Source organism: Corvus hawaiiensis, chromosome 9 (assembly GCF_020740725.1).
Source record: "Corvus hawaiiensis isolate bCorHaw1 chromosome 9, bCorHaw1.pri.cur, whole genome shotgun sequence".
Lineage (NCBI taxonomy): Eukaryota > Metazoa > Chordata > Aves > Passeriformes > Corvidae > Corvus > Corvus hawaiiensis.
This window is the reverse complement of record NC_063221.1, coordinates 14,096,556-14,123,006: the sequence shown is the minus strand read 5'-3', so window position 1 is coordinate 14,123,006 and position 26,451 is coordinate 14,096,556. Positions and strand designations below refer to the sequence as shown.

At 41.2% G+C, this 26,451-nt stretch overlaps 3 protein-coding genes across 6 annotated transcripts in view; 2 read left to right on the top strand and 1 right to left on the bottom strand.

Moving 5' to 3' along the window:
* The window catches only part of MFSD14A (major facilitator superfamily domain containing 14A), a 14,464-nt gene extending 2,818 nt beyond the window's left edge, over positions 1-11,646 (top strand). Inside the window, exons 2-12 of the mRNA XM_048313737.1 lie at positions 2,757-2,852; positions 3,945-4,007; positions 4,612-4,739; positions 5,811-5,925; positions 7,032-7,250; positions 7,541-7,654; positions 8,123-8,194; positions 8,654-8,766; positions 8,922-9,019; positions 9,576-9,739; positions 10,323-11,646. Coding sequence (XP_048169694.1) covers positions 2,757-2,852; positions 3,945-4,007; positions 4,612-4,739; positions 5,811-5,925; positions 7,032-7,250; positions 7,541-7,654; positions 8,123-8,194; positions 8,654-8,766; positions 8,922-9,019; positions 9,576-9,739; positions 10,323-10,529 — 1,389 coding nt within the window. The 3' untranslated portion in view covers positions 10,530-11,646. The remainder of the gene's footprint in view (positions 1-2,756; positions 2,853-3,944; positions 4,008-4,611; positions 4,740-5,810; positions 5,926-7,031; positions 7,251-7,540; positions 7,655-8,122; positions 8,195-8,653; positions 8,767-8,921; positions 9,020-9,575; positions 9,740-10,322) is intronic.
* SASS6 (SAS-6 centriolar assembly protein) lies at positions 11,625-24,489 on the bottom strand. Of its 3 annotated transcripts, XM_048313735.1 has the most exons (19): positions 24,384-24,489; positions 23,311-23,371; positions 22,014-22,093; positions 21,663-21,707; positions 20,661-20,765; positions 20,186-20,357; positions 19,121-19,198; positions 18,013-18,132; positions 17,733-17,924; positions 17,330-17,524; positions 16,896-16,985; positions 16,625-16,804; positions 15,937-16,018; positions 15,448-15,557; positions 14,492-14,614; positions 14,074-14,162; positions 13,528-13,619; positions 13,330-13,432; positions 11,625-12,079 (listed from the first exon to the last, which is right to left on the bottom strand). In XM_048313735.1, exons 1-18 carry the CDS (start codon positions 24,482-24,484, stop codon positions 13,344-13,346), a joined length of 2,004 nt encoding a protein of 667 aa, XP_048169692.1. In that variant the 5' UTR covers positions 24,485-24,489; the 3' UTR covers positions 11,625-12,079; positions 13,330-13,343. The 3 variants fall into 3 exon arrangements, with proteins under 3 accessions (XP_048169692.1, XP_048169691.1, XP_048169693.1); XM_048313734.1 differs by lacking the exon at positions 11,625-12,079 and having other exon boundaries at positions 12,218-13,432; XM_048313736.1 differs by lacking the exons at positions 11,625-12,079; positions 21,663-21,707 and having other exon boundaries at positions 12,218-13,432; positions 24,384-24,488.
* TRMT13 (tRNA methyltransferase 13 homolog) overlaps positions 24,435-26,451 on the top strand; it is a 7,001-nt gene continuing 4,984 nt past the window's right edge. For both annotated transcript variants that reach the window (XM_048313740.1, XM_048313739.1), the window contains exons 1-5: positions 24,435-24,632; positions 24,965-25,011; positions 25,090-25,156; positions 26,017-26,079; positions 26,204-26,273. In XM_048313740.1, coding sequence (XP_048169697.1) covers positions 24,435-24,632; positions 24,965-25,011; positions 25,090-25,156; positions 26,017-26,079; positions 26,204-26,273 — 445 coding nt within the window. The remainder of the gene's footprint in view (positions 24,633-24,964; positions 25,012-25,089; positions 25,157-26,016; positions 26,080-26,203; positions 26,274-26,451) is intronic.

Here is a 26,451-nt window from a genome sequence, read left to right as displayed (position 1 = left end):
ATTAAAAGATATCTTCTCTATAACCAGAGGAAAAGGCATTGTTGGAGCCCTATTTGTGCTGCAGGTTTAGCCAGGCAGAAATACGCTCTGGCTACTTGTAGCAGGAGGGTTGCTGTTATTCTGGTTGGAACATCTCAGTTCCACCTTGTTCTCACAAGGCCCCTGTGTCTTTTCTCTCCAGGGCTAGGGCCTTCTGATTCAGTTGCACTTAGGCCATTGCATTACACTGTGTTAGCCCCTTTGGAAAGCACAGGGGGCAGGTTTGTAGAGTAGGGCAGGGCTGAACACCCAGCACCTGCACTGTACCTGTTGGGTTGGGAGGGTGCATCAGACTGGTACTGAAACCTTGTGGACTGAATGCTTATAATGTGTCTTAATACACTGCAGTGTAACTGCTTATTCATCTCCTTCCCTTTCACCTCAGAAGCATCCTTGTTACTTGATAGTTTCCCAACACCTTTAAAAATGGCTATAGAGATGATGATCTAAATGTGACTAAATTACTTCTTTTTTTTGTCGATAAGAACAAATAATCTGTGATAAGTACCTGTGATAAGTGAGCATTAGCAACAAGAAAGCAGGGAAGTTGAACCCTAGTGATCTAAATGTCGCTTCTGTTCGTTTTTGCCAGTGTGTTGGAAAGCTCTGTTGGTGTTGCTTACAGCTGGATGACAGGGCAGAGGGCAGCACTCACCCACCCGAGGCCGCTAAAGTCAGCAGCAGTTCTCCTGTGCAGAGCAGCCGCTGCTTTCGTTCTGCTGTTTCGCTTTGTGCAGGTGGTCTCAGAGCTGCCCGGAGCTGGATGAGGGCAGCCTGGGCACAGATGGCCTTTGCCTTCGTTCGTGTTTGCTGTGAATGGAGGTGCTCTTGACTCCCATGCTGGAAGGGGTGGGATGGTTTGTGACACCTCCCTCACTGTCTGTCATGCCTCGAGGGGCCATGTGCCAGCAATGTGACAGGAATCTGGGGGCTATCAGAATGAACCTGATTTTATGAGACTGAGTCAAACAGCTAACAGCTAACATTGATACTTACAGTTTGTGCAGAGCTGGATAAATTTTTAACCCAAAGCTAAAATAAGGATTGTGGGTGGAAAGGGAAAAGAATTGTAGGAAGAGATGATAATTATAGCCACTCTCTGTACCTACAAAGACTGTTAATTTACCTCCTTAGGCTGAAAATATAGCAGAAATATCTGTATGGTATGTCTGTATTTACTGAAGAGAGCTTGGGAAAGAAAAACAGCAGTGCTGAGGTACTTCTGTAATTCACCTCTTACAGATTGATATGGTTACTTTTGAAAATTATGATTTTTTTCTAGCAATAGGGGTGAGTAGGCAGTGAGGTTTTCTGTATTTATTTCCTACATTTGTTCAATAAGCTCTTTTTTTCTATGTTGGAAATACTGGAATCTGGAAAGAAAAGTTAGGTGTGGCTTGCATAAATCTCCTAATAAAGACTCCAGTATTACCTAACTGCAACTTAAAATTGTGTTGTATTTGAGGTTGGAAGGCACCTCCAACATCATTAATCCAACTACCCCAGTGTCTTACCCCAGACAGGGTCAGCTGGAGCAGTTTGCTCAGGGCTATGTCCACTGGGGTTTGGAAGATGGAAACTGTTTCAGAGGGGGTTGCTTTTTTGAGGTACAAGTATAATTTGTTGTATTTCACTATGAGCCTCCAGTCCTGTCACTGACACTTCTGAGAAGAGTCTGGCTCTTGTCTTTGCTCTTCCATTAGCTACTTACACACATTGATAAAATCCCTCTGAGCCTCCTTGGGAAGCAGCTGAGGTCCTTAGCCTGTGTGTGTGTGCTCAGTGTGAATGTGGGGTCTGATCACATCAGGGCCGCTCTGTTAGTAACTCACCTTTGCACAAAGCAGGCAAAGTAGATGTTAAGGCAGCACTTCTAAGTTGAAATAATGCATGTAAGATTTCTGAGGAGTTATTCATACTGCTTTCATATGAAAATAATTAGTGAGCCCTATCCTTAATTTGCAAATGTTGAACTATGGTATGTTGTTTGACAGCATTTACAGAGTCTACGAGATGAGCAGGTTGTCCCACCCTTGCTCTTTTTGTTCTCTTCAAAAGCTACCTCTGCTTCTACTGAATCACTGAACAATTTCGAGTTCCCTTTGTCAAACCTTTTATCTGCATCTCTTCCTCCATTTGAAGCACACTGTAACTGATAGGCCTGCACTCAGTATTTGGGAAGTGATCAGTGCTGTTCCTGAGATTTGCTTCTGGTGCTCATTATTTTAGTTTCTTTCCTGGTTTAGAGCCATGTTTTGTATGTAGCAGTGGTGCCTTTTAGTAACAGAAGAGCTGTTTGATAGACCAGGTAGTGAGACTTGGGGATAGCTGAGTGTGACCACTGCTGTGTTTTGAAACCATGGAATTTTGGTTCCATGCAGCTCTGCGTAGACTTAAGCATTTTTTCAAGGAAAACAAACTAATTCTCTGAAGAAGAGTCTGTTTTCCCTGTAGCATCCTTGTTTCCCAGATTGGCAGTGTAAGAGATTTATTTTTTGAGATGGCAGTGAAGGATTCTGCAGAGTAAGAGTAGGACACTTCAGGACAGTAGCATCAAAGGGTTACTCAGTAACTCTGTACCAGTTAGCTTGGGTAACTATTCCCAAGTTTTGAGTCCTGTTTCATTATTAATCCTTCTGTTTATAGTGTTCAGATGCATTTCTCATGACTGATAGATGATCAGATGTTTTAATCACCTGTCTTTTCTCCTGTTTCAGCCTCAAGGAATAGGTTCACCTAGTGTCTACCATGCTGTTATTGTGATCTTCTTGGAGTTTTTTGCTTGGGGACTCCTGACAGCTCCCACTCTAGTGGTAGGTAATCCTCGGGAGCTTTTTCTCACTCTATGGGAGGTGGGACAATTACTGCAAAGGCACTCAGCATCTTCTGAATTACATGAAATGAAAATTACATATGACTGAGCTGCTCTGTTGTGCAAGTGAAAAAAAAGTTCTGTAATTTTGGATGATACCAGAAATTTCAATTATTTCATTATAGCAGTGTAATGGTTGTAGCACAGCTGTTTACATGCAAGTCTGCTAACACTCAAGCTTACATGTAAATATTTTCTGATTGAAACCAGTAAGGTGGTAATGAAATTATCCTTCCTTTCAAGATGCCATAAAACATTGGCACATTACAAATGTAAGGGCAAAAATACACTTGAAATTTAGTAACATTATGCAAATGTGTGTGTAGGTAGGGAGGTCTTTGCTGACCTGGCTGTGTTTTAAGCAGAAGCTTCAGAGCACAGACTGTGTTACACCAGTCAAAGCATCCCTGTGATTTGTGAGACAGTCATATCAATGTGTTTGTACCAAAGTACTTTCTCATGTAGTCAGTTGCTTTTAATTTGGATTTAATTTGTGAGTGATACATGCAGACAAATTAAGAGGAGTTAAGGCTAAAAAATCTCCCAAGCCAACTCCACTTAAAATGCAGTCTTGGTGCTGCTCTGAAAGCTGATGTTACCCATGAACAGTCTCTTGGGTATGAACTGCACATTGTCACTGAATGAAATCCCTGTCATCTAAACACAAATCAGACTGAGGCAGCTCCATTTCTGGCTTCTGCTCGCCAAACTGAGAGCCACTTCAGGATGGTGATGTCTCTTCTCTCTCTCTCCCCAGTCCCCGACAGATGACACAGTAACATGTGGAGAGTCTGGTCTGAGATAATTTTCTAGGTTCTCTGTGGTTTATTTACATTTCAGGCACTGAAATCTCAAAATGCCTTCCTTGCAAATGAAAGATTAATCACATTGTTTGTAGTTTGCTTTTTTTCCTTTTTTTTCTCTGTAATCTATGAAAATAAAAAAACTACTGTGCATCATAAAGTTGGATGTGTCATGAGCAATATTTGTAGTTGATATTGTGTAAATGACAGTATTCATATTTCTTCTCCAGGTTTTGCATGAAACCTTCCCAAAACATACATTTCTAATGAATGGTCTAATTCAAGGTGTAAAGGTAAGTTGACAGAAGTTAATCACAAGTACAATTTAAAGTGAGTGGTGGGAGGAATATAGAAATAACTGCCAGCTGAGAGAAACAGTCACGAGGTTTTTCAATATGGCTTTCATAGTATAAATAAAATGGGAATAAATTACTGCTAAAAAGGCAAGTGTGCATCTTTTTACTTTCAACAAGGTATTGCTTGGCCTGTATCTACTGATTGGGTTCAGCAAATAAAAAGGTAGTTGATTAATCCCAAATGATGCATATGGTGTTAAAAGTGGATAATTTTTTACTTGGAGCTTGTTGCCCCAGTAGGGTATTTTCCATTACTTAGATTCATGTGAATTTTAAGAAGACAATAACACACAGTTCATGAAACTGCTAGTATGACTGGATCATCTGCATTTTGAATTTTGTGTAGTTCTGAGGTAACAGACCTCAAATTTTATTTAACCAGACATGGGAGAGAAGATGAGTGATGGTTGGTCACATTGCTTTTGGTGCATTGCACTGTAGCCCTTGACTTGAGTCATACCAGTGCTCTTGGACTGTGCTCTGGTCAGCTATCACGAGTCTGACCACTTAGTTCTAACTTCAAATGTTTTGTTTCACCTAGGGCTTATTGTCGTTTCTCAGTGCCCCACTCATAGGTGCCCTGTCTGACGTGTGGGGACGAAAGTCCTTCTTGCTGCTAACGGTATTTTTCACCTGTGCACCAATACCACTAATGAAGATCAGCCCATGGTTAGTAAATTGTTTCACACCAGATTGGCTGTTGCTTTTCAAGGTTGCTATCTAATGCTTATGTGTGTAGCATTGTTGATAAAATGCTGTTTGTGCTTGATGGAAGGTTGAGGCTTTTGTATTACTTCTGTGCAAAGCTGGGGGAACAGCAAACCTGAAGCAGCTGCCATGAGGCCAAAGGCCTTGGTCAGAATTTCAATAGCTGCTGATTTTGATCTGTGTGCTGTAAGCCCTATGTCCTGCTCCAGCATATCTGCCAAAGCTGGAAAACAGTCCAGTGGACTGTGCAGGCATGGATTGTGGCCACAGTTCTCACTCAGATACCAGCCAGCAACACTGAAATCAAAACCTTACGTAATGCGGGTGCGTGAAATAACCATTTGTAACCTACAAGTTGCAGAAGTTTTACACTTTGTTTCTCAAATTCTAAAATCGACCTGCTTTGATGCTGTGTGCGCCTTATTGACCTGTTAACTGGCTGGAACCTTGCCCAGGTATGGCAGGAGTCAGAGGCCTGGGCTTGCTCCCTGACCCCTGTGCTGTCCCTGAGGGTGGAGCAGCAGTGGCACAGCCTGCACTGACACAGGCCAGTGCCATCTGCTCAGGTCAGCCTTTTCCGTTTTCCCTCTGGTCACACAGGCTGCTCATCTCTCTTCAGAAGGAGCTTGTTTCTAAGTGTTTATTAAGTTTCAAATGCCAAGTGCTAGTGTCTACAGCATAACGATATGGCAGATGTTGAGGCCTTTCAATGACCAGGTTCTCAAAATACTGAAGTTCCTAATTTGCTTTGGGTCATAGACCAGTTGAATTTATTAGCTGAACACCTTGTTTCCTGGTAGTACTTAATCACAGCAGCTTTTTGTAGACGTTACAAAATCATGCTGTTTGTACTTGGTGCACGTAGAAGTTACACAGTTCTATCAAGACACGTTCACATCAGCTTTATCCAAGATTATCTCAATAAATTGTCAGGATAAGTTGGACAAGGTGATTTATTGTTCAACTGCACTTGGATTGAATAGACTTTTTGGTTCTATTTAGCTGTTCTAATTTTTTTTATCGTGTTCTTAGGTGGTACTTTGCTGTAATCTCCGTGTCTGGAGTTTTTGCAGTGACATTTTCTGTAGTTTTTGCATATGTAGCAGACATAACCCAAGAACATGAGAGAAGCATGGCCTATGGTTTGGTATGTATTATTTGGGCTCTTTTCCTGTGGTATTCAGTACTAAGCCCTTCAGTTTGTAATGCTTTTCAAAGCTGCTCCTACGGCAAGTTGTTTTTAATTTGGAGTCAGGTTTTTCTGTTTAATTGTTCCTGTCATCCAGTCTTGTATCTCTTGAATATTCTGCTTCTAAATGAAACAAAACATGATGGTATTAAAAGCTATCTTGAGTGTCTGTCTTAACAGCTCTTACCAGTCTTAATGATGTAATTTGAGGAGCTTTAGTTATTCCTCCTTTGTTGTCCACAGTGGTACTACTCTGTCATCTTTTCAAAAATCTCACCTGTTGTGTTGGAACTGCCACAGTGTGGTACTTGACTGCACCTGCCTGTGTTTCCAGTCACTGTGCTGTGCTGCAGTTCAGAACAAACTTAGCTGAGTTACTTGTCTAAGTTCTTACAACTCACCTCTGTTTCTCCATTATCTCCCGATAACGTGCCAGATCCCAGGAGCCTTCACAGCCTCATGTTATTATGGATTAGCAGAATTATTTTTTGTGTTTAAATTACAGAATCCATTACCATTCAGCAGGAAGAGCTGAAAGCAATGGATATAGAACTAAATAGTTTCTTTGTGCCTGTACACATCAGGGATTGAGATATGTTGAGAAAGTTCCTTCAGTTTTTAAGTTAACATCTTTCACAAGGCCAGCTGGTCAGCTGAGAGCTACTGAGTTGGATTAACCAGCATATTACATTTAATATACCCTTTATACATGTGATTTTTTTTTTTTAACAGACATTGCCTATTTCACTAATATGGAGATTAAATACAGCTCATTGCTTCCCAGAGGTATTAGTAGAGTCTATAGTTAATTAAACTTAATTATGTCAATACATGCAAGAGTGCTGTGAGCCTCACATTGCTGTCCAGTTATCAGAAAAAGAAAGTTTTTCTTGAAAAATTGTGATTGTCTAAAATACACAGGTGCTACCACATAGGCATAGGAAAAAGGTTACTTTTAATTACTATGTGATTAAAATGGTTAGGCTTCTGAAAAGGAAGAAATGTAGGTAGGAACACTGCTGACTTGTCTCACTGAAAATCTTACCAGCTGTTACCTATTTCAGGTTTCAGCAACTTTTGCAGCAAGTTTAGTCACCAGCCCTGCTATCGGTGCCTACCTTGGCCGAGCGTACGGAGACAGCCTGGTGGTGGTGCTGGCTACAGCAATCGCCCTGCTGGACATTTGTTTTATCCTTGTTGCTGTACCGGAATCGCTGCCAGAGAAGATGAGGCCAGCATCCTGGGGAGCACCCATTTCGTGGGAACAGGCTGACCCCTTTGCAGTAAGCTACTAAAATAGGGAATATTTTGTTACTTGTAGATACTGAGTTTGGAGACAGGGAAGAGACTGAATTTACAATAGTTCAGGCTTGAAAAACAAAGCCTGCAATTTCTTCAAGCTTGACCTTGGTGGTTCACTGGTGATACTTTTGCCAACAATCTTGCTAAACATAAAGGGAATGCTTTGGTGGTGTCACGTAACAATTTCATTGACAGGCTTTTCAGAGCCCAGCTAGGAATGCTTTTTGGAAATGAAGGTGGAATATTTTTTAAGTCTTTTTTCTTGCCGTAGTCCCTGAAGAAAGTCGGCCAGGACTCCATTGTGCTGCTAATCTGCATAACAGTCTTTCTTTCCTACCTCCCAGAGGCAGGCCAATATTCCAGCTTCTTCCTATACCTCAGACAGGTAATGTAACATTTTGGTATGAATTTGAACAAAAGTAGATTTCCGGGATTAAAGAAAGTTTTCAGTATTACTGAACTAGTATGGAAAGTACAGATAACTCATATAATTTAGAAGCTCCCACGAACTGGTTTAAGTCCCCTTGTTGTTCTGTTTTTCTCTTTTAGACAGAGAGGAGAGGGGAATGATGAATGAGTTACAAAACAGTTTCTTGTACTTAGTAATTATTTGCATTATTCTTGGACTATTCTTGAGGTTAAATATGTTGAACTGGCTTTATTTTTGAGGGAACAATTTAATTGTTTTCTATTTATGCCCCTTTATTTTCATTTACTTGTTTGATGTAATGAGAAAAAAGATGAGGAGCTGAATAATACTGGTCTTCTGCATTGTGTGTTCCCTCACTGGGGTTTGTGACATCATGACATAAGGTTTATGGTTAATAATCAAATTGCCTTTTTTAAAATATAGATAATGGGATTTTCATCTGAAAGTGTTGCAGCATTTATAGCAGTCCTTGGGATTCTTTCCATTATTGCACAGGTGAGTTACTGCTGTGTGTGTTATTGACTTGGCAAGCTGAAAAGAAGGAAGCACTGTGGAGAATGGAGAACACTGTGGTTCCATAAATGTGATACAGCTTTTCTGTGTCTGTTTTTTATTAAATCTCTAAAAATTGGTTAAGATTCTTAAGTTAGATGAAAACACTTGACAACAAGGGTTTGGTTCATTAAGGGAAAACTAAATCCTTTGTGCATCAAAGAAGGGGTGATGGTTTGGTCATATTACTTGCTAAACGACTGGATTTTTTTGGTAGAGGCAAATACTGCTTTTGAAGAACACTACTTAAGAATTAGTTTATTGCATGTATTTGACATTAAGTATAAAATGTTTTCAGGTTTTTTGTTCTTTTTTAATTCATTAACTCATCAACTTATCTGTGTTTAATATTTAGAATAAGATGTTCTTTTTCTGACACTTTACTTTTCCCTTCTCTGTTAGACAATAGTGTTGAGTTTATTGATGCGGTCCATTGGAAATAAGAACACCATCCTGCTGGGCCTGGGGTTCCAAATACTGCAGCTGGCGTGGTATGGCTTTGGATCAGAGCCATGGTACGCACATTTCTCTTTGGCCTGGCTGGTGGGGCCTTGGTTTGCATTTATCCCTTCTGCATAGGGTGTGAGTGCAGGATAGCCAGTGGAGCGTCCCTGCGCTCCCAGGGCAGAGCTGCAGCCCCAGAGCAGTCACTGCAGTTTGTGTTTTGCAGGATGATGTGGGCAGCCGGCGCTGTGGCCGCCATGTCCAGCATTACTTTCCCAGCTGTCAGCGCCCTGGTCTCACGAACTGCTGATGCGGACCAGCAGGGTAGGTTTGCTCCTGGTTCTTGGAATTCTAGTCAAGGAATACTGTGCAGGCACACTGGGCTCTGGGCTTAGTGCTGTCAGCCAGGCTGAGTCTTGGCAGGGCAGCCCAGACACCTGAGCTTAGGGCACCACATGTTAAATCTAGGTTCCTTGGAAGTTGCATTGTGTGCATACCATGTACTTCTGGTGCAGAGGGAAGACTTTGAACAAGGCCCTGTAGTAGCAAAATACTCAGCAAACTCGGTGCACTGTTCCTCGCTGTTGCACACAGTGCTCTCTCTCCTGTGTGAGACAATGACAGCAGGGATAGCATCCTTCTCCTGGCCTCTCAACTAGCTCAGCGTGGCAGGCACTGCCCTCTGCTAGAGGCAGATAGAAAAACCACTCGAGTACATGATAATGACTGGCTCTTTGCACCCCTTGTTTACTGCTACCCAGAGTGCAACACCATTTAGAGCTTTCCTGCCTGCATCAGTTTTTAGGTGAAGTCAATAGAAATAGTTAATTATCTATGTATAGCTACAGCTAGGTAAGAACATGTATTTCACTTTTCCCAGGTGTTGTTCAGGGGATGATTACAGGAATTCGAGGACTCTGTAATGGTTTGGGACCAGCACTTTATGGTTTTATATTCTATATATTTCACGTTGAATTGAATGAACTGCCCATGCCCGAATCACCATCAGGAGGTAGTGTGGTTGCACAATACCATTTACAACAGGTACGTTTCTTCTGTACTTACTGCTTCCAAAAGTTGTTAGGAAGGGCTCCTGTGCCCATCAGTTCGATGCTGTGTTACATTTTGTTACACTGACTGCAAATGAAGGGTGTAGCAAGAGGTTTCTAAGTCCTTCAGGGAGGGTTATTTAAGTACAGTTAATTACATGCACTGGTTTAGTTTAATTTTCAAATAGCTACAGCTGACAGTCATAGACAACTGTGACCCTTGTGAGGAGACTACCTTGAGGGAAGGATGGACAGTTACTAATGGTGTATGGGTTTTTTTGTTGTCCTTTTACCAAGTGCTCAGGGGTTTTTTATTAAGCTTTTGGGGAAACTCAGCAGGAAGAACTTGCACTAGAAAAGGAAGTTGGCAAGCCTTAATAAAAACCATGTGCTCCCTTGTCCTAAATCTTAGGATGTAAAGTTCCTTCTCATTCCTTCTAAAAGCCTGCACTGTATTCACTAGTGTGTCAGGCAGCAGCTCTTCCCACTTTTGAATATGGGTAATTAGCAATTGTAGGCTGTTAATGTGTGTCTAAAGGCTCATTAACACTTCATGGTGTCACTGTTGTTGTTTTCAGAATTCCATAATTCCTGGACCCCCGTTCTTATTTGGAGCATGCTCTGTGCTGTTGGCATTACTTGTTGCCTTGTTTATTCCTGAACACACAAACCTAAATGTAAGATCCAGCAACTGGAAGAAACACTGTGGCAGTCATGGCCATCCCCACAGCCCACAAGCTCCTGGTGAAGCTAAAGAACCTTTACTGCAAGATACAAATGTATGACAAAAATCCCAGCAAGACTGTTTGGACTCTTCTTTCATCAGCAGTTTGGGATACACATTCCAACTCCACCAAAATGTAATTTCTTAAGGTAATCTTAAGAAACATCTCTGCATGAAATCTGTAGGAATTGAAACAGGAACTTTCTCCAAAGATGTTGCCATTGAACTAAAAACTAACTTGCTTTTATAAACAAACTGTTACATCCTTGTCTCTTGCCATGAAATACTGTTACTGCTAAACTTTACATTCTAGTTCAGAGACAAACAATAGTCAAGGCATGAGCATGTGTCCTTCTGTTTCCTTACGGTGGTGAGCTTTAATTCTAGTCATGCTACGTCTCAATGAGACAGACTGGCATCCATGTGGACCCATTCGTTTTAATGTTGTAAAATCTTGGGTCAGATGATTCAAAGCCTTAATGTAAATGTACTTAAGTAGGGAGGTGAATTGGTATCATTTCTTTTAATAGTCACATGGCAGTTTTTTTTTAAGTTTGTACTAATATAAAAATCACATGAGCACGCTTGCTGAACAGTAAAAGTTATTTTTATGTAAGTGCATTTACTCTTTCTATTTTTGAATAAACGGTCATATCAAACACTTGTTGAAATATGAAGTGGGTGTTTTGGGCCTGCAGATTTTAATACTGGCTCTAAACCTCTGCTTTCCTCTGTACCGTTTATTAAACCACTCTATTTCTGATGTTTGCGTAATCATAAAGGACCTCAAAACTTGAATACACAGACTGAACTCTACAAGCTGATAGCCTTGAATCTGTCCCTGTGCTATATAGTGGCCTTTGAGGACTGTCACAATAACCCTTTTGCATTACAGAGCTAAAGTTTTAGTCCTAAATTTTCAGGACCCTTAGTACAGAAGAGAGCTTTATACAATTACTGATGTGAATTTCTCTAAAAGTGTATATTTTTGTGTCCAGTTGTATTATTTAAGTGTTCCTTTGTATAAATTTGTGTATAAAGTATTGTATAGGTTTAAAATGTTTTCATCTTGTGGTTATTGCTTAATGCTTTTTTACCTTTGAACATTCACCATGGTTGACCAAGAGCAGGAAAAAAAATGTAAATATACTGTTAATAAAGTTGAATATTTTAATGAATTTTTAAATAATTGTGAATGTCTCTTCAAAGCTTCAGTGACGTTCAGTAGTTGCATGTGTGTTATACTTCAGTAGGTGTGAAAAGTCAGCTGGAGTAGAGGTCCAGCACGGAGCTGTATGTGTTAGCTGAAGCAGCCCTGAGCACAGTGAAGGGCTCTCTGCTGTCCAGCAGCACAGGGTCCCTGCAGTTGGCTCCTTGTTTCCTGGGGCCTCCAGTGGAACAGGATGGCCACAGATCCAGGCTCCAAGGAACGAGTCAGTTCCACACAGCCAGCCTGGCTGGGGCTGCCCAGGCCCACAGCACCAGTGGTTCACTTGATTTAAGAGGCCTGGGAGATGCTGGCACACTCCTTTAATCACCACAGCTTCAGTCACTGACACCTGAGGACAGCTGGAGAGGAGCTGCAGGGCTGGGCCTGGGGCACTGCACTGCCTGGGGAACAATAAGCAACAAGGAAAACTGCAGAGAAAGGTAAACAAAATACAGCTGTTCTGGTGGTTACCTCAGCTGGGAATTGCAGTACAGTGGAGAGGGTGGTTTAGTATTCCTGAAACATTAGCTAATCAGAGCTTTTGATAAAAACCATTTAATATTTCCATTGCAACACACATGACAAAACTCGACACTACACATTAACATGGTGCTAATTTATAAACAAACTTACACATTTCACACAGCAAAACAAATCACTGAACAATCCTCTGGGTGCACTTGAGTAACTAAAGTAAAAGGAATGAAATACCTTTAACAAAAATAAGGAATAGTTATTGTAAGGGTATTTGCCTGGCAGAAGTCTGTGCATGCTCGTTCTGCAGGGGATACCAAGTGAAAGATGGCACAGAACAGAAACATTACATGATTCTAGCATTTGAACCCACACAGCAGAACAAGCTGAATACGTGTAAGAGAATCTTAAATTTCTTTGTAGTCTTACAGTTGTAAAGTATGATATATAAAAATAAAGGAACTTTAAAATGTTGATACTTGGCAACAGTTAACTATTCAGCTACCTCATCTTTTAATGTTTTAACGTGGTGGCCTATGGAATGGAATACTGAGCAATTCACAGAAAAGTTAGGGGAACCAACAGTGAGAATTTTAATTTTATACCTTCAGTGAAATAATTTAGCATTTTTTGTATGAGATTTGTAAGTCTATATGCACTTCAAATAAGCTGGTTCCAAAATTAAGCAAGTTTTTAAAACCGAACTGTAAGGGGAAGGTTAGTGAGGCAGTCATGCCAACATATGAGCTTGACCATTACTGAAAAGGACAGCACAGCACAGTTTTCTTGTGCTTTCCCTCTGCCTCATCCTTTCTCTGAAAGGAGTCAAGAAATAGAAATTCAGGTAAGTGTTCTCACTCAGGGAACGTATATTTCACCTGTTACAAAAAAATCAGAGAACTTAGGTGGGTTTTTAGGAGGATTTACAGTGTCAACAATATACTAAGGAAATTCTGCACAGCCCTGGTGACAGCAGTGTTGTTCCCACTAAAGCTCCTTAAAGCTTTATCTTCCTGTCCTTAGGCTCAAGCACTGAAACATCATCCAAGTCAGTCAAGCTCCCTTCCTCAAAGAAAACTGGCTCATAAAATTGTGTCAGTTCACACTGATACTTTACTAACACTCTATTGCAGGACATTCAAACATCCCCCCCCAACAGTTAAAAGAGGACTCTTACTGTAAGAACCCTGTCTATGATCCAGGAAAATAGGCCGAGGCTGGTGTTCCAGCAGCTTTTGGTGACAGCTGGGCTTTGGTTGGCAAGTAGGGTCTCAGGTACTCTGCAGAACAGCACAGGACACTGCATTGAACCATGGCTGTTACTGCCCTGCAAGTACATTGCAAATAAGGCCTTGCTCTATTGTTTCGTACTTACCCGAGTTAAGTGTGTTTTGACTAAGCCCTCGTAAAGGAATGCTGTCATCTTTTCTCTTGAAATACTTGGATTCCAGACCCAGCTGATCACCACTAGAAACAGAAAGGCCAATTACAATTTAAAGCAAATGCAGTTTATTATCAGTGCATTACAATGAGGGCAGCTACAGACTTGCTCACGAAAACCTTCAGTAAGAAGTGTGACTATGTTTCTATGACCTTTACCATTTAAAGTTGAACTATAACTGAGTACATTAAGAACAGCCTAGAACTATTTTTTTCAGTGAGCCAGCACTGGCTGGCTTAGATCTGCCAGCAGGAGCAACGCTGAACTGTTGTTCTTTGGGGCCCACTCCTGAAAAGCACAGCTCTTCCTCTGGTTTCGACAGACCACCACAAAATTCATTAGCATGGTAACGAAGAAAGGCAGACCACAGAACTAGGCTTGGTACTAGAACCATTTTACTCGGTTCCAAACACACCAAAATGACAAAGGGCTTTATAAATATAATAATGAAAATACTAAATTGCAGTAGATGACACTCACTTCTCCTTATTCGCTGGGTGACCGGCTGCAGGCACTGTGTGAGCATCCGAACATCGATTCAATTTCAAAAGCTGTGAGTTCAACTGAACCTGCAGCGACAAAGAACTGCAGGTTAAGAGTTACTCCAGATCTGAGAGTCCCCTCCCCCGACAGCATTCCCAGAGAAAAATTCCCAGGGATTTGTGTTTCTACACCTCACTGGCCCTGCTGTGCAGCAAAGCCTGCAAGAACAAGCAGCCTAAAGACAAGCATTAGCTGTAACATAGAATATACAGAATAACAGTCATAATATTCACGGCAAGGAGCCTAGGAGTAAGTACAGTAAATATTTATGTACTTTGAGAAATAGTCAAAATGTTGTGCTTTGATAGTTTGTATTGTCACATTCTTAACCAAACAAAAGAGTCAAAGTGCCTGCCTTTGGTACTGGACATTGGGAATTCCCATTTTTGTTGTGTGTCGGTTCCAGAAAGTTCTGGAAGGCATAGAAAGGAGAAATGGGATGACTGATTCCCGAGCTGTGAAAGGATGGTCGGTCAGGCTGTAAAAGAAATAAAAACACATCTATAAAGGAGAAACACAATTCTTCAAGTAATTGTAGAGATTAAAAATTCCACAATTAACAACTAACTGCCATTACAAAGCCAACACTTATGTGAGTCTTCCTGATGGGAAGAAAACATCACTTTTCCAAGTTTTGTACATTTAAGGAAAACATAACTTTAAAAAGGTTAGATGAGGTGAGCACTCAGCTAGTAAAAAGCTGCACACCCTGTAATTGATTAAAGTATTAAATGTATCCATCTACAAATCAAGAGACCTCTTTGTATGAGCATGCCCTTCCACTATGAACAAGCAGCTCATCAGTTCCTGTTGCTGCTTTGTGACAGCAGAGATTTGTACAACACAGGGTGAGAACCAGCAAGTTACGTTATTCAACAATGATTGCAGGCAGCGTTCTGAAAGTCCCTGACTTTCCTGTTTCTGAAAATCACTAGTAAGAGTATTCAAATAGTACACTTTGAGTTTTAACCTTTACAAAGAGAATTAGTAAGTTAACCTCTCAACACAAAAATGCCTTTTTTTTTTTTGCCTTCACACTGCACTTCATCTTTTCCAAGATAATTCTGTATTGCTTTGTGTATTTTATGTAAATGAGAGCTTAGAAGATTCTCACCTACAAGGCCCAGGACAAGAACCACCCAGCAGGGTATGACATTGCTGAAAAACAAACTAACAACCCCAAACCACACCCACCCAAAACTGTAGGCCCAGAAGAAGATGAAAGCACTTTTTTTTTCCCCTCCTTTAAGGCCCTGCATTGTAGCAACTCATGACCACCTCACCAGCCTGGTATTTACAGCTCTACCTTACCATGCTGTGAGGTGAAACAGCAGCCCTCCCACCACCATGGGCACTGGCAGAGGTGTCCAGCTTCTTTGCCATCTGAACTTCACTCAGCTGTTTGTTCAACCAGGTGATAACTGCAGAGAGGAAGAAAAAGCTCAAGTCCATTTGCTACCTCTTACAAGCTGTTTGAAATGGCCAGTAGCCCTTCCTCACAAAAAGTGACAACTCACTGGGTGTTTTTCCTCTCTAGTCCCATGCAAAGCCATTTGTTGAAGCTTCCTCCCCATGTCCAGGCCTCTGAGCACCCACCCCACCCCACAGCCCCAAGGGAAGGCTTCCCAGCATGCAGCTCTTGGCTATTGCATGACCTCAAAAGCCAGAGGCTTGTTTTCCATACACAACAATAATTGCAGGTCTTCACAAAAACCCCAAAAGCTGCTTCCATCCATTTCAGTAGCAGTGAGATCACTGGGTCATTTTTACAGAGGGAGATACCAAACTGTATAAACCTACCATTTTCATTGGTTTTCAGTAACTGCTTGCTTTCTTCGAGTTTTTGTATTGTACTTTCTAGCTGTTCTTGTAGCTTGCAAACCTGTAATGCCCAGAATAATTATAACACCATCAGGAGTTATACTACTAGTGTTATACTAACTACAAACAACAAAAAAAGCACTCATGAAGTTGTACTAAAATCAAAAAAGTTTGAACTTAGTTTTTCACAAAAGCAATATGGTAATTCTTTTAAAGGAAGGCCTACTTTTAGCTAGGATTTCGATAAGGTGACAGCCAGAATCCTTCCTGACCTTTATTTTTCTGTGATTAAATAGCGCAAGGACTCTAAACAGGACAATGTCCTTAATGGAAGAAAAAGGTTCACTCTGTTCCTGTTCTTGTTCCCTTCAGCAATTTCCACATGAACGTGCCTTCTATAGGGTAGTGACTCATCCATTACATTGCTTTGTTCTCTTAAAACAATTTTAGTTTTCTTCCATACAAATGGAAGGCCTTTACAAATCAGGTTAACATTAAAAAACCTGGAAGTTGATTACACATTTAAATAAACATGTTAACTAAGCAAAAGAGTATATTCTATTGCATGGAAAGATTTAAGACCTTATTGCTCTAACTAAGTTAAACCCCACAAAACCCAACCAAGTCCATACAACAGCATTTCCAGCACAGGTTAACCCATCAATACCTCCTGCTCTTTCATCTGAAGGGATTGTCCCATCTCCTGTGACTCCCTCTGCTCTTTTTGAAGTTTCTCTTCTTTTTCTGCCAATAGTTTTTCTTGTTGAATTGTTACTGTATTTTTCAATTTTAATTTACTCATTAGAGTTTTCAAATCTCCTTGTAATTTCTTGATAATTTCATTAGCCTATTAAAAAAACCCAAACCATATATTACAAAAATAAACACCTAAGAAGAAGGGAGATGTTGCACAAGGGAATTGTCATGTTCAAACAAACCTTAAGGAGTTCAGCTGACAGCGACTTAATTGTTGTCTCTAGTTTTTCAATATGCCTTTGCTTTTCCTCTGTACTCTCTTCCAGTATCACCTTGAACAGAATGTTACACAATAAAGCTGTGACAGACATTGCTTATGATTTCAAGTAGAATGTTCATTAATTCTTTGAGAACTATCCTTACAAGAAATCAGTCAGTGTTTTTCAGTCAAATTTTATAGGATCATTAATCCTTTTTTTTCTTACCAGAAATACCATAAACTGTAACTCCAGTACCACAATATTAAATCTGAACTATACTTTTGATGCCACAATTTAGAATCTTAACTACATTTGAAAGCTGACTTGCTGTATTCATAAAAACTGGTCAGCAGCTACTCTGTGGAAACCACAATTAAGAAGGTTCTACCAAGTTTAAAGAAAATTAATGAAGAAACCTTTTGCTCTTGTGTTGCATCCAAGACTTCTTTTGTTCTGGTGACAAGCTGATCTTTGTCTTTGATCTCTTGTTCCAGGACAGCAACTCGTGTCTGCAGCTGATTAATGAGTTTCTCTTTTTCATGACATTCAGCATCCAGAGTTGTGTTCTCCCGGCGCAGGGACAGCACCTCCTGCTTTGCTCTTTGGCATTCCTAATGTTGGGAAGGAATTGAATTTTATTTTTCAAGAAAACCTGTAATTTTAATTTAAAAAGACATATTTAAATAGTAAGCACAATATGGAATGAAGAAGAGATTAATAAACTTAATATGCTATATTTCCTATGCAAGCTTACTACTGTTAGAGCATGGTAATGCTCTAACAGTAGGAAGCTTGATTTTGGGTATTGGGAAGCCGTACATCTTCTAATCCAGAAAGCTTTGCTTTCAGTTCTCTGACTGTGGAGTCTCCTTTGTATCTCCTCTCTGTCAGGTCCTTATTGATGACCTCGAGTTCTGAGAGTCTGGTCTGCAACTGCTGAATACTTTTCTGATGCAAGTTCTCCAACTCCTTTTTCTGTTGTTCGTGCTGTTGTTGGTACTGAGTTTGTGCCTGTGAGAAGCAAAGAAATGAAGCAGTTATTCAATGAATCTGACCATTCCCATACAAGAATCCTGTTTATTCTTTCCAACCACTGTACCTGGAGAGCTCTTTCCTTTTCACTTGTCAGCTCCTGTGAGTGTTTGTTGCTCAGAGCTGTAGTGTAGGACGTCCATTCATTTTTCAGTTTGTCAAGTTCACGGCTCTTCTCTGACAAGTTCTGCTCAAGTTTGACAAAGCACGGAGTTTAAAAATGTATGCATTTCAGTCAATACTGAAGGATTCTTTACTGTTTCTTACTAAGAGGACATGGAACTATTAAAAAAAGTCTAAATTTCAGCACCAGACGCTGAAATATGTTAATTTTGTAACCAGGAAAAGTAAGGCACTGAGAAGCTGAAGAGCATTTTTCTTAACGCTGTGAATAAAATAATTCTAATTTTTAATTGCATTTTTTTTCCCAACCACTATTTAAGAGTGAAAAAACAGCCTGCTGATGGTGCCTACCCTTGTAACAGAGAGAACTCTATTAGGGGAAAAAAAGAAATAAAAGTTCTTAAGCAGCATCTTTTCCTCTTTTTGGTTTGTAATTCTGCATTTCAATTCAGCAAACGCATTCCAGTAACTCAAACTGAAGCTGCAGACATGAGGCAAACAAATATTCCATTCCAAAAATAATTCATAGCAGTTTTAATGGAATTGTTCTGTTTCATTATAGTCAAAAAAGTCACCTTGATAATTGTAGAATCTGACCCAAATCATTCTCTTGAAATACAAAAGTGATTACTATGCTGACTGCAAAAATCAAAAAGAAGTTGAGTAATTAAAGTCCAAGACTTCCAATTTATTTACCTTTGTTTCACAATTTTTCCAAATAAAATGATTTTCCATGGAATATATGAAGTATATTTATCATTTATCTTCACATGACCATATATTTAGTATTCAATCTGTGCGTGCATACACAGACAGACCTCTGCACAAAATAAAGTAGAATTCTCCTTGAGCAGTGTGAGAACTCAATTTAACTCTTCAGCTGCAGGCTTTACTCACTCTCTATAAAAGCTACAGTAGACTGTTCTTGTCTTTTCATGCACTCTCACATCCATTATCTTGGCTAGGTAGTGGCTAACCAACCAGCCTACAAAAAGGGACATTTTCCACAAATCAAAAAAACACAACACACAAAAGTTAAAAATTTATGTTACCTGTTGAGTGTAGCTCAGTTGCCTGGTAAGATCCTCTTCAGTTTTTTTAAGCTTTTCTTCCAACATCATTTTATCCTCCTACGTACAAATTGGCACCAAGTCAAATCCTTAGCTCCCAAAATACCATTAGTATTTAGCTTTCATTTAACCAGCACAGCCTGCCTAAGCACCCAAATACCCACTGTATTTGTGAAAAGATCACCTTATTAAATAAGTGTCATATTGAATAAGACATAATTAGTAAATTTAAAAGAAAAGGCATTAGCCCACAATGTAAACACTCCAAATTAAATTCTTACCAAATTTCTACAAGGAAATAGTATCTTATCATGAAAACTTGTTTACAAAGAAGTTACCTAAACAACAAATCAACTGAAATACTGTAAATCTATATTAATAGATATATTAATAATAAAATATATTAATAATGTATTAATGATCTTAATAATTATTATATTAATAATAAAATGGCTTATTAGGTGCCTAGAAACATGACAGCACAGTAGGAAAAACAAATCCCAGGTTATGAAACTGACAGCAGTCATACTATGAGACCTTTATTTTTCATGAAATCAAACCTAGCATGCTATGAAAACGCATCAACATTCCAATTTTAATTTCCTATTTCTAGCCATTAGTCCTTTGCAGTCCATCAAGCCTCACAATTACCAGCAGACCACGCTTTCCTACAGCCAAGTGCAGAATAAAGACTGAGAGGTTGCAGCAAGTCACCCGTGCAGCTGCTCTGGCCATCAGCACAGGCTGTGAGCAGGGGAGCTGCAGCAGCCAGAGCACTCAGCAGCTGCACACTGTGAAACACCTCAGCTGCTGCCACTCCAAATGCCTCCTGAATGCACTGCTTTCAGTGCCAGGGTCACAGTCACCATTTAGATCTTACAACATGCACCCAAGTGGCTGCATGCAATGACATATTTGGGCTAAAAGGAAAAATAAATCAGTGCATACAACTTGGTACATTCTTCTGAATTACTGAGAATGAAGAAAATGCGTAAGTATATACAGCATCAAGGTTTAGTTGCAGTTAATGATAAACTTTCATTTTACCTTAAGGCATTTCAAACAGTTGGCTAAAAACTTCTTTATTTCCGCATCAGTTCCTGGCAGGAATTTTAGAGAGAGATGGGTAAGGTGTTTGAAGGGGTTGGTCTCCACTACATTTAAAGAGACAGGTGTATGATCTAGCGCAGGTGCTGAAGAAACTAACTGCAGCAAAAACCTAGGCAAAAACCAAGACAATCAAATGTTTCGCATATTTTTTTCCTCACACTACCTGTAGATCCTAAGCTATTTCCCAATAAAATATATTTTTGCATGTAAAAGGCTGTCCAGTTTTTGCTCAAGAAAGAATTCTCCTCCCAAGACTCTGGTTTTGCCAGTTACATCCACCAACTTATATTCAGGTCAGGGGCAGGTCAGATTATCCTTGTTCTACTGACTCTTCTCAGACTGAGTGACTGACAAGCACTTTAAGAACTCAATAGGTACACACAGAGTAACATGGCACACACTTGTGACCTACCTTGGGATATCTTTGTTCTGCTCCTGAATGCATTGCTGAAGCAGATCTATAAATTTTTGCGGGAAAGCAGAGAAGTCTACCAAGAGACCTTGTTGGGACTTCAAACTATATAAACAGACAGAAACCAGAATGTCAACAATACAGAGAACCGTAATTTATTTCCTATAAAATATTTTGTTTACACTAGTAGAAAGAACCAGTTCTGATCATGTCATTCAAGTTTACTAGCATGTTATTTTCAATCAGAAGTGTGTCTACATATCACAAAATCACGAAGTGGTCAGGCTGGAAGAGACCATGATGGGTCAGCTAGTCCAACCTCCCTGCTTGAGCAGGGTCATCCTAGAGCACATCTTGGTTAATAATCCCCAGAGGATACTTCTGATCACAAGAGTTCTTGCACATGGGCTGCACTAATTAAAAACCAGAAGTTGCTGTGGTGTAACAAATGTGCCCTTTGAGTAGGCATCATCCTCACGGCACAGCCTGGAGCAGTTATGGGACAGGGCACAGGGAACAAGCACAGAACAAGGAGGGGAGAGACAGCCATCACCTCTATCACCTACTCACTCATTCCTCTGCCCCGCTTCTCCATAGACAAAGCAAACTCACAAACATCCAGCAGCGCATGCACAAAGCTGTGCCTCTACAACAAAACACTTCTGCATGTCTTTCTTGCAAAACACTATTTTGCTTCTGCCTTTTGATCCACACACTGATCACACCTCCCTTTTTAAAACCACCAAAGCCACTCCCCCCAAAAAAAACCCCAAACAAACAAACCCACGCCAAAAAAACCCACACCAAAACAAAGCAAAAAATGAAATAAATAAATACCCAAAGAAAGCAGAAAACTGAACTGTTCATCTGTTCATGCCTGAAATCCAAATTCAATGATTTGCTCAAATTCTGAGCAAGTAAATGAGACCCAACAGTACAATCATGCAAGAAACCCCTAAGACACAGACTCAGGTCTGTGAATCCACGTTCATGCAAACACACCTCTCGTAATTATTTCCCTGAACTAGTTCACACACACACAACAGTCTGTAAGAAGCAATTAGGATAAACAGAAGATACCAGCAGTAACATGAACTGTGGTACAGTGGCACTGTGTCCCTGCATGGGACTTAACATCGGGATCCCAACGTTCCTGTGTGTAATCTGAGCTGGTCACCCTCCGGAACCTGGCTGCTCCACCGGCTGGTCAGAGAACGATACTGACCAAACCCCACAACTGAAAAATGCCAAAACCTGAATTCTAACATAGACCACTCTAAGCTAAAAATATTCCCTTGCTCTTTTTTGCCATTTAGAAATGCTTCACAGAGAAAATACTGTAATTTCACTTACCTTTGAAAATCTTCCTCAGATATGACAAGGTTATAAAGGAAAAAAGGATCAGTATCATCAGTCAATCGAACAGCTAAGTCCTGAAAAGATGTACATTTAAATATGATTAAAATACTATAAGCTACCCAGGAGTCTTTAAATATTTTAAACCAGCACTGCAAACGGTATTGAATGTTTTTGCTGTTTAACCAAAACCACAATAGAATTGTGGCAACTAATTCAGAATGTTTAAAACATTGCCATTTAACACAACTTCAAATACTACAGTGGGAAAGCAAGGAAAACCTTTATGCAGTACATTAGGCCCAAGCAGCTGCTCCCTGTAACAGTGCTCGCCCCTGTGGGAAGGATATTCCCTAGCAGAAGTACAAAAGTAAGGAGAAACATGTCAGCTGTTCCAACATAATGAAGTGTGACCACAGCACATGTACATACACACAACTGCAACTTGTTTCAGTAATTCAGGTGCCAGTAACACCAACAAAACTCTCAGCTGGAGACACATAAGCAAACTCAGGGATTTATACACACAGTTCAAGTTAAAACTAATGCTACCCCAAGCCAGCTGGGGTGGATTAATGGGTGGGATAAGAATGCCTGCTAGCTCTAATGTCCCATCAAGCACTGGAAGCTCTCTCTTAGACTGATCACTCCCTGCTGTACTCAACTGCATTTCCAGGCTCCCCCTGACACAGGCTGCAGCTCAGTACACACGTCTAACTGAACTGCTCCTGCACAGTGGGAAGTAATATTAGCACTGCCACCAGCAGCAGAACCTTAACAAAAGCTGCTGTACTGCTTCACAAACAAATCTTTACTTAGCAACGCTATAACCAACCCATGACCAACCTTAACATCATGCCAGGGGAAAGAACAGTTTGGTGACAAATCAGACGTGCAACAGAAGAGATTAAAAAATCTCCAGTAGTGGTCTCATTGCTATTTTCCCTGAGAAAGACTTTTTTCCTTACTCCCAGTTTCATACCTTGAACTAAAGGTACTCTTAATCTCTAACTCATGTTCCTCTGAGCATCTCCAAACACTTTTAATATGCAAGTTTGCTAAGACCCACCAACAGCCAAACTAAAATAGAGGACTAAAAAGGCTGGGGGGGGGAGGCAGAGGTGGAAAAATGCAATACCAAACCAACTAAGTTACTCAAAAAATTACATAAAAAATAAAGTGAAATGGGAAACACTAAAATCCCATTTTGCTTTTCCTTTTTCTACTTATCCGTTTATACAATGAAATTCAGGTAATACCTAATGAATGACACAGATATGATTCATTTACAAACCTTTTTATGAACAGGATTAGAAATTGACAGTAGTTCAATATTCACTCGAACATTTAATCTCCTGTGTACAAAAAGATGAAACTCAGTAATAAAGCAAGAAAACATTCCCCAAATAACGTGTTCACAGCTGCATTACAGCAATCAATGGCATTTTAAAAATAAAAATTTAGGCAGAAACATTATGAAAGTTCACACAGATGACTACAACTAAGATATAAGTTTCAGTCATTGCAGCTCCTCAGTCAGAGCTGGATTTTTGCTGCTTGCTTGTTATCCACCAGGCTTTAAATAGCAAGGCAGAAGTTTCGAAACTTTGTCCAGGAACTAGAACTTTTGGAAAAGCCTGTTGAAATTTATTAATTTCAAAGTTCTGATAATCATTTATACAGCGCTACCTTGTCTTCAATGACTTCTTGTCGAGTACAAAGTCACTTGTAATACAACACACACCACGGACATCAGCCTTTCCGCGGCTTCTCACACAGGTGAGTCAGGCACACACTGTCTCATCCAGACAGGACCCATAGTGCCGAAATTCATGCTATTTTGAAGAGACACTTCACATACAGAATGTCTGGCTTCTCCAGACACCACCGCCGTGCGCACCCTCGCACGAGTGGCTCAAACCCGCGGGTCGCTGGGCCGCAGGGCGCTGAGGAGGCCGCGGTGTGCCGGGGGGAGGCGGAACGGCCCGCGGGCAACGCTGCGGCCAGGGCGACGCCAAACACCGCGCTGGGCCCGGCAGCCGCCCAGCCCTCGAGTGGCCTCGGCCCCGGGCACAGCGGCGCTTCTGCCGAGCCACTGCGAGTTCGCTCCGCTGCAGGCGCCCCGCCGGCCCCGCTCCCTTGGCGAGGCACCCACGGCGACCGCCCGGCCCTCGCCGGCTGCCCCGGGCCTCGCCAGACCCGGTCCCTCCCTCACCGGAGGATGCCCGCAGCAACCCCAAAGCGCAGGTACCGCAGAGCTCTGCCCGGCAGCGCTCAGAGCACAGGGCAGGCAGGAGAAAAGCGCCTGTGGCTCGCAGCCCCTCTGAGAAGCGCAAAGAGGCTCCTGCACGGCCGGCCCGCACTCACCGCTCCTCGCAGCCGCAGCCCCGCACTCGCACCGACACCGCCCGGTCGAAGATGCGCTCCGCCGCCATCTTGCTCCCGCCCGCGGGGAGGGGCCGCAACATGGCGGCGCGGGGGCCGTCGGGAGCGGCAATGGCGGCGCCGGAGCCGCAGCCGGGGCGCTGCGCTTACTTCGTGCTGAGGAAGAGGCGCTTCTGCAGGATGATTCCGGCGCCCGGCAGGCGCTTCTGCGGAGAGCACGGCCACGAGGAGGTGCGGGGACCCTTCTCCGGCCGGGAGGGCGGGCGGGCGGGCTCGGGGTCTGCCTCGCTCTGGCGGCACGGGGGGGAGAGGCAGCGCCTGTGCCTTCCCTTGAGCCTTCGTGTGCCGGGCACTCGCTTCAACCCAGCAGTAGCGCTGCCCTTGCATTAGGGGTTTATTCTTTTAGGATCCAGTCGAGTATTAAGTTGTCGTCTCAGTTTCTCTGTTCCGGTTAACCCACCTATTCTGAATAGGTGTTTTATGAAGCTGATGCCCATCAACAGCTTTTTTGAAACAGGACGCTGAATGCATGCTGAAGTGTTTTCTATAACTTTTCTAACTAGGAACAAAATGACAGAAAAAGAATTCCGTGCCCTCTTGATCCAAAACAGTGAGTATATGTAAATGCTTTTCCTGTGCTTTGTCAGTACTCCCATGATACTTACTTTTCTCTCCATTTGGCTTTTAGCACTGTATATGAAGATCAACTACAAAAGCATTTAAAAAAATGTAACTCAAGAGAGAAGCCAAGGCCCGTAAGTGCACTGTAATTTCAGCACTTCCTCTCGGATTTTAGACCTTAAACATTACAGCCCTGCAGAGGATTTCTGTGCTGACAGCAGCTGTGAGCTGCAGGGCAGCAGTTCTACCAAAGCACTACTGTAAGGCAGGATGGAAGCTCGATAAGTACTTGCTGAAATGCAACTTACATTCCAGTCCCCTCATATTCTCTGCCCCTTCTCATTGTAATTTGGTACAGTTTTTCAGTTCTTAGTTACAAATAAAAACGTTTAATTCATTTTTCTCAGAAACACACCCAGGGAACAGGCTCTCACAGTGCCATTCATTTCAGAGGCTGGGTAAGAGGTTGTCCTGGGAAAGTAAAACCAACAGGGAGGCTCCAGGTATTCCAGCCAACTGCCCGCTCCAGTCAGGCTGGCAGTGAGACATAGAAACCTTGGCTGACAGCTGCTGAGTGAACAGGACGTGTTTAAACAGCTCTTGCAAGAAAGCAGAGGATGGTTTCTTTATTGCCTGCCTTTCTGCCTAATTAGTAATACCTGGGAAACCTTGGTAATACCCAAGGTGTATTACTTTAGTAGTAATACCTGCATCTTTAGTAATACCTGGGACACCTTAAAATGGTCTCTGGAATCTGTCTAGTAAGCACTGACTGTGTAACTCTTATTAACGTGTTCAATCGTGTTAAACTGTGTCAGAAGAGTAATTTCTGGCTGGGATTCAGGATCAGACTATAGGAAGAAAAATTCTTGGAAAATCTTACTTCAGTGGATTCCTATTGCTACATACCTTCTTATGAACACTGAAGAATTTAGCTATTTGCTTCCTGGTAATTAACTGAATCAAATTTATTTTCTTTTGATTTTTTTTAAAGGTCTACTTTGTTCAAGATATTAATGCTGGTTTAAAAGATGTTGCAGAAATACCAGAAAAACAAGTGAGTACATTATTTGGTTTTAAGTTCAGTCCTTACATGTTGCAATTTGTCATATGCCTATAAAGATACAGAAAAATTGAATGGTCTCATATTTATTGGTGTCGCTTTCTTTTTCCTTGAAAAGGTTCCTCTATCTTCTCTCTCTATCGAAGAGCTGCAGAACTTAATTATCAAGTTGAAAAAAGCAAGTAATGGTGAGCTTAGTACTAAATACTAAAAATAAGAGGTTTTAATTGAATGGATTAAATATTTCATTGTTATTTTTGTGGTTAGATACCTGTAAAAATATGAGACCAGTGGCATAAAACACATCTGAAATAATGATCAGGCAGACTTCCAGTAGCTAAATTTTACTACAGAAAGTAAAATAGA

What these genes read in the sequence shown, in the direction of transcription:
- SASS6 (XM_048313735.1), bottom strand. Translation starts at nt 24,484, where the DNA reads ATGTTGCGGCCCCTCCCCGCGGGCGGGAGCAAGATGGCGGCGGAGCGC. An exon ending in CAGGGAAATAATTACGAGAG is followed by an intron (nt 20,766 to 21,662) that starts GTGTGTTTGCAT and finishes CTGTTTATATAG; the next exon opens with TTTGAAGTCCCAACAAGGTC. An exon ending in ACTGTTTGAAATGCCTTAAG is followed by an intron (nt 19,199 to 20,185) that starts GTAAAATGAAAG and finishes ATTTGTACGTAG; the next exon opens with GAGGATAAAATGATGTTGGA.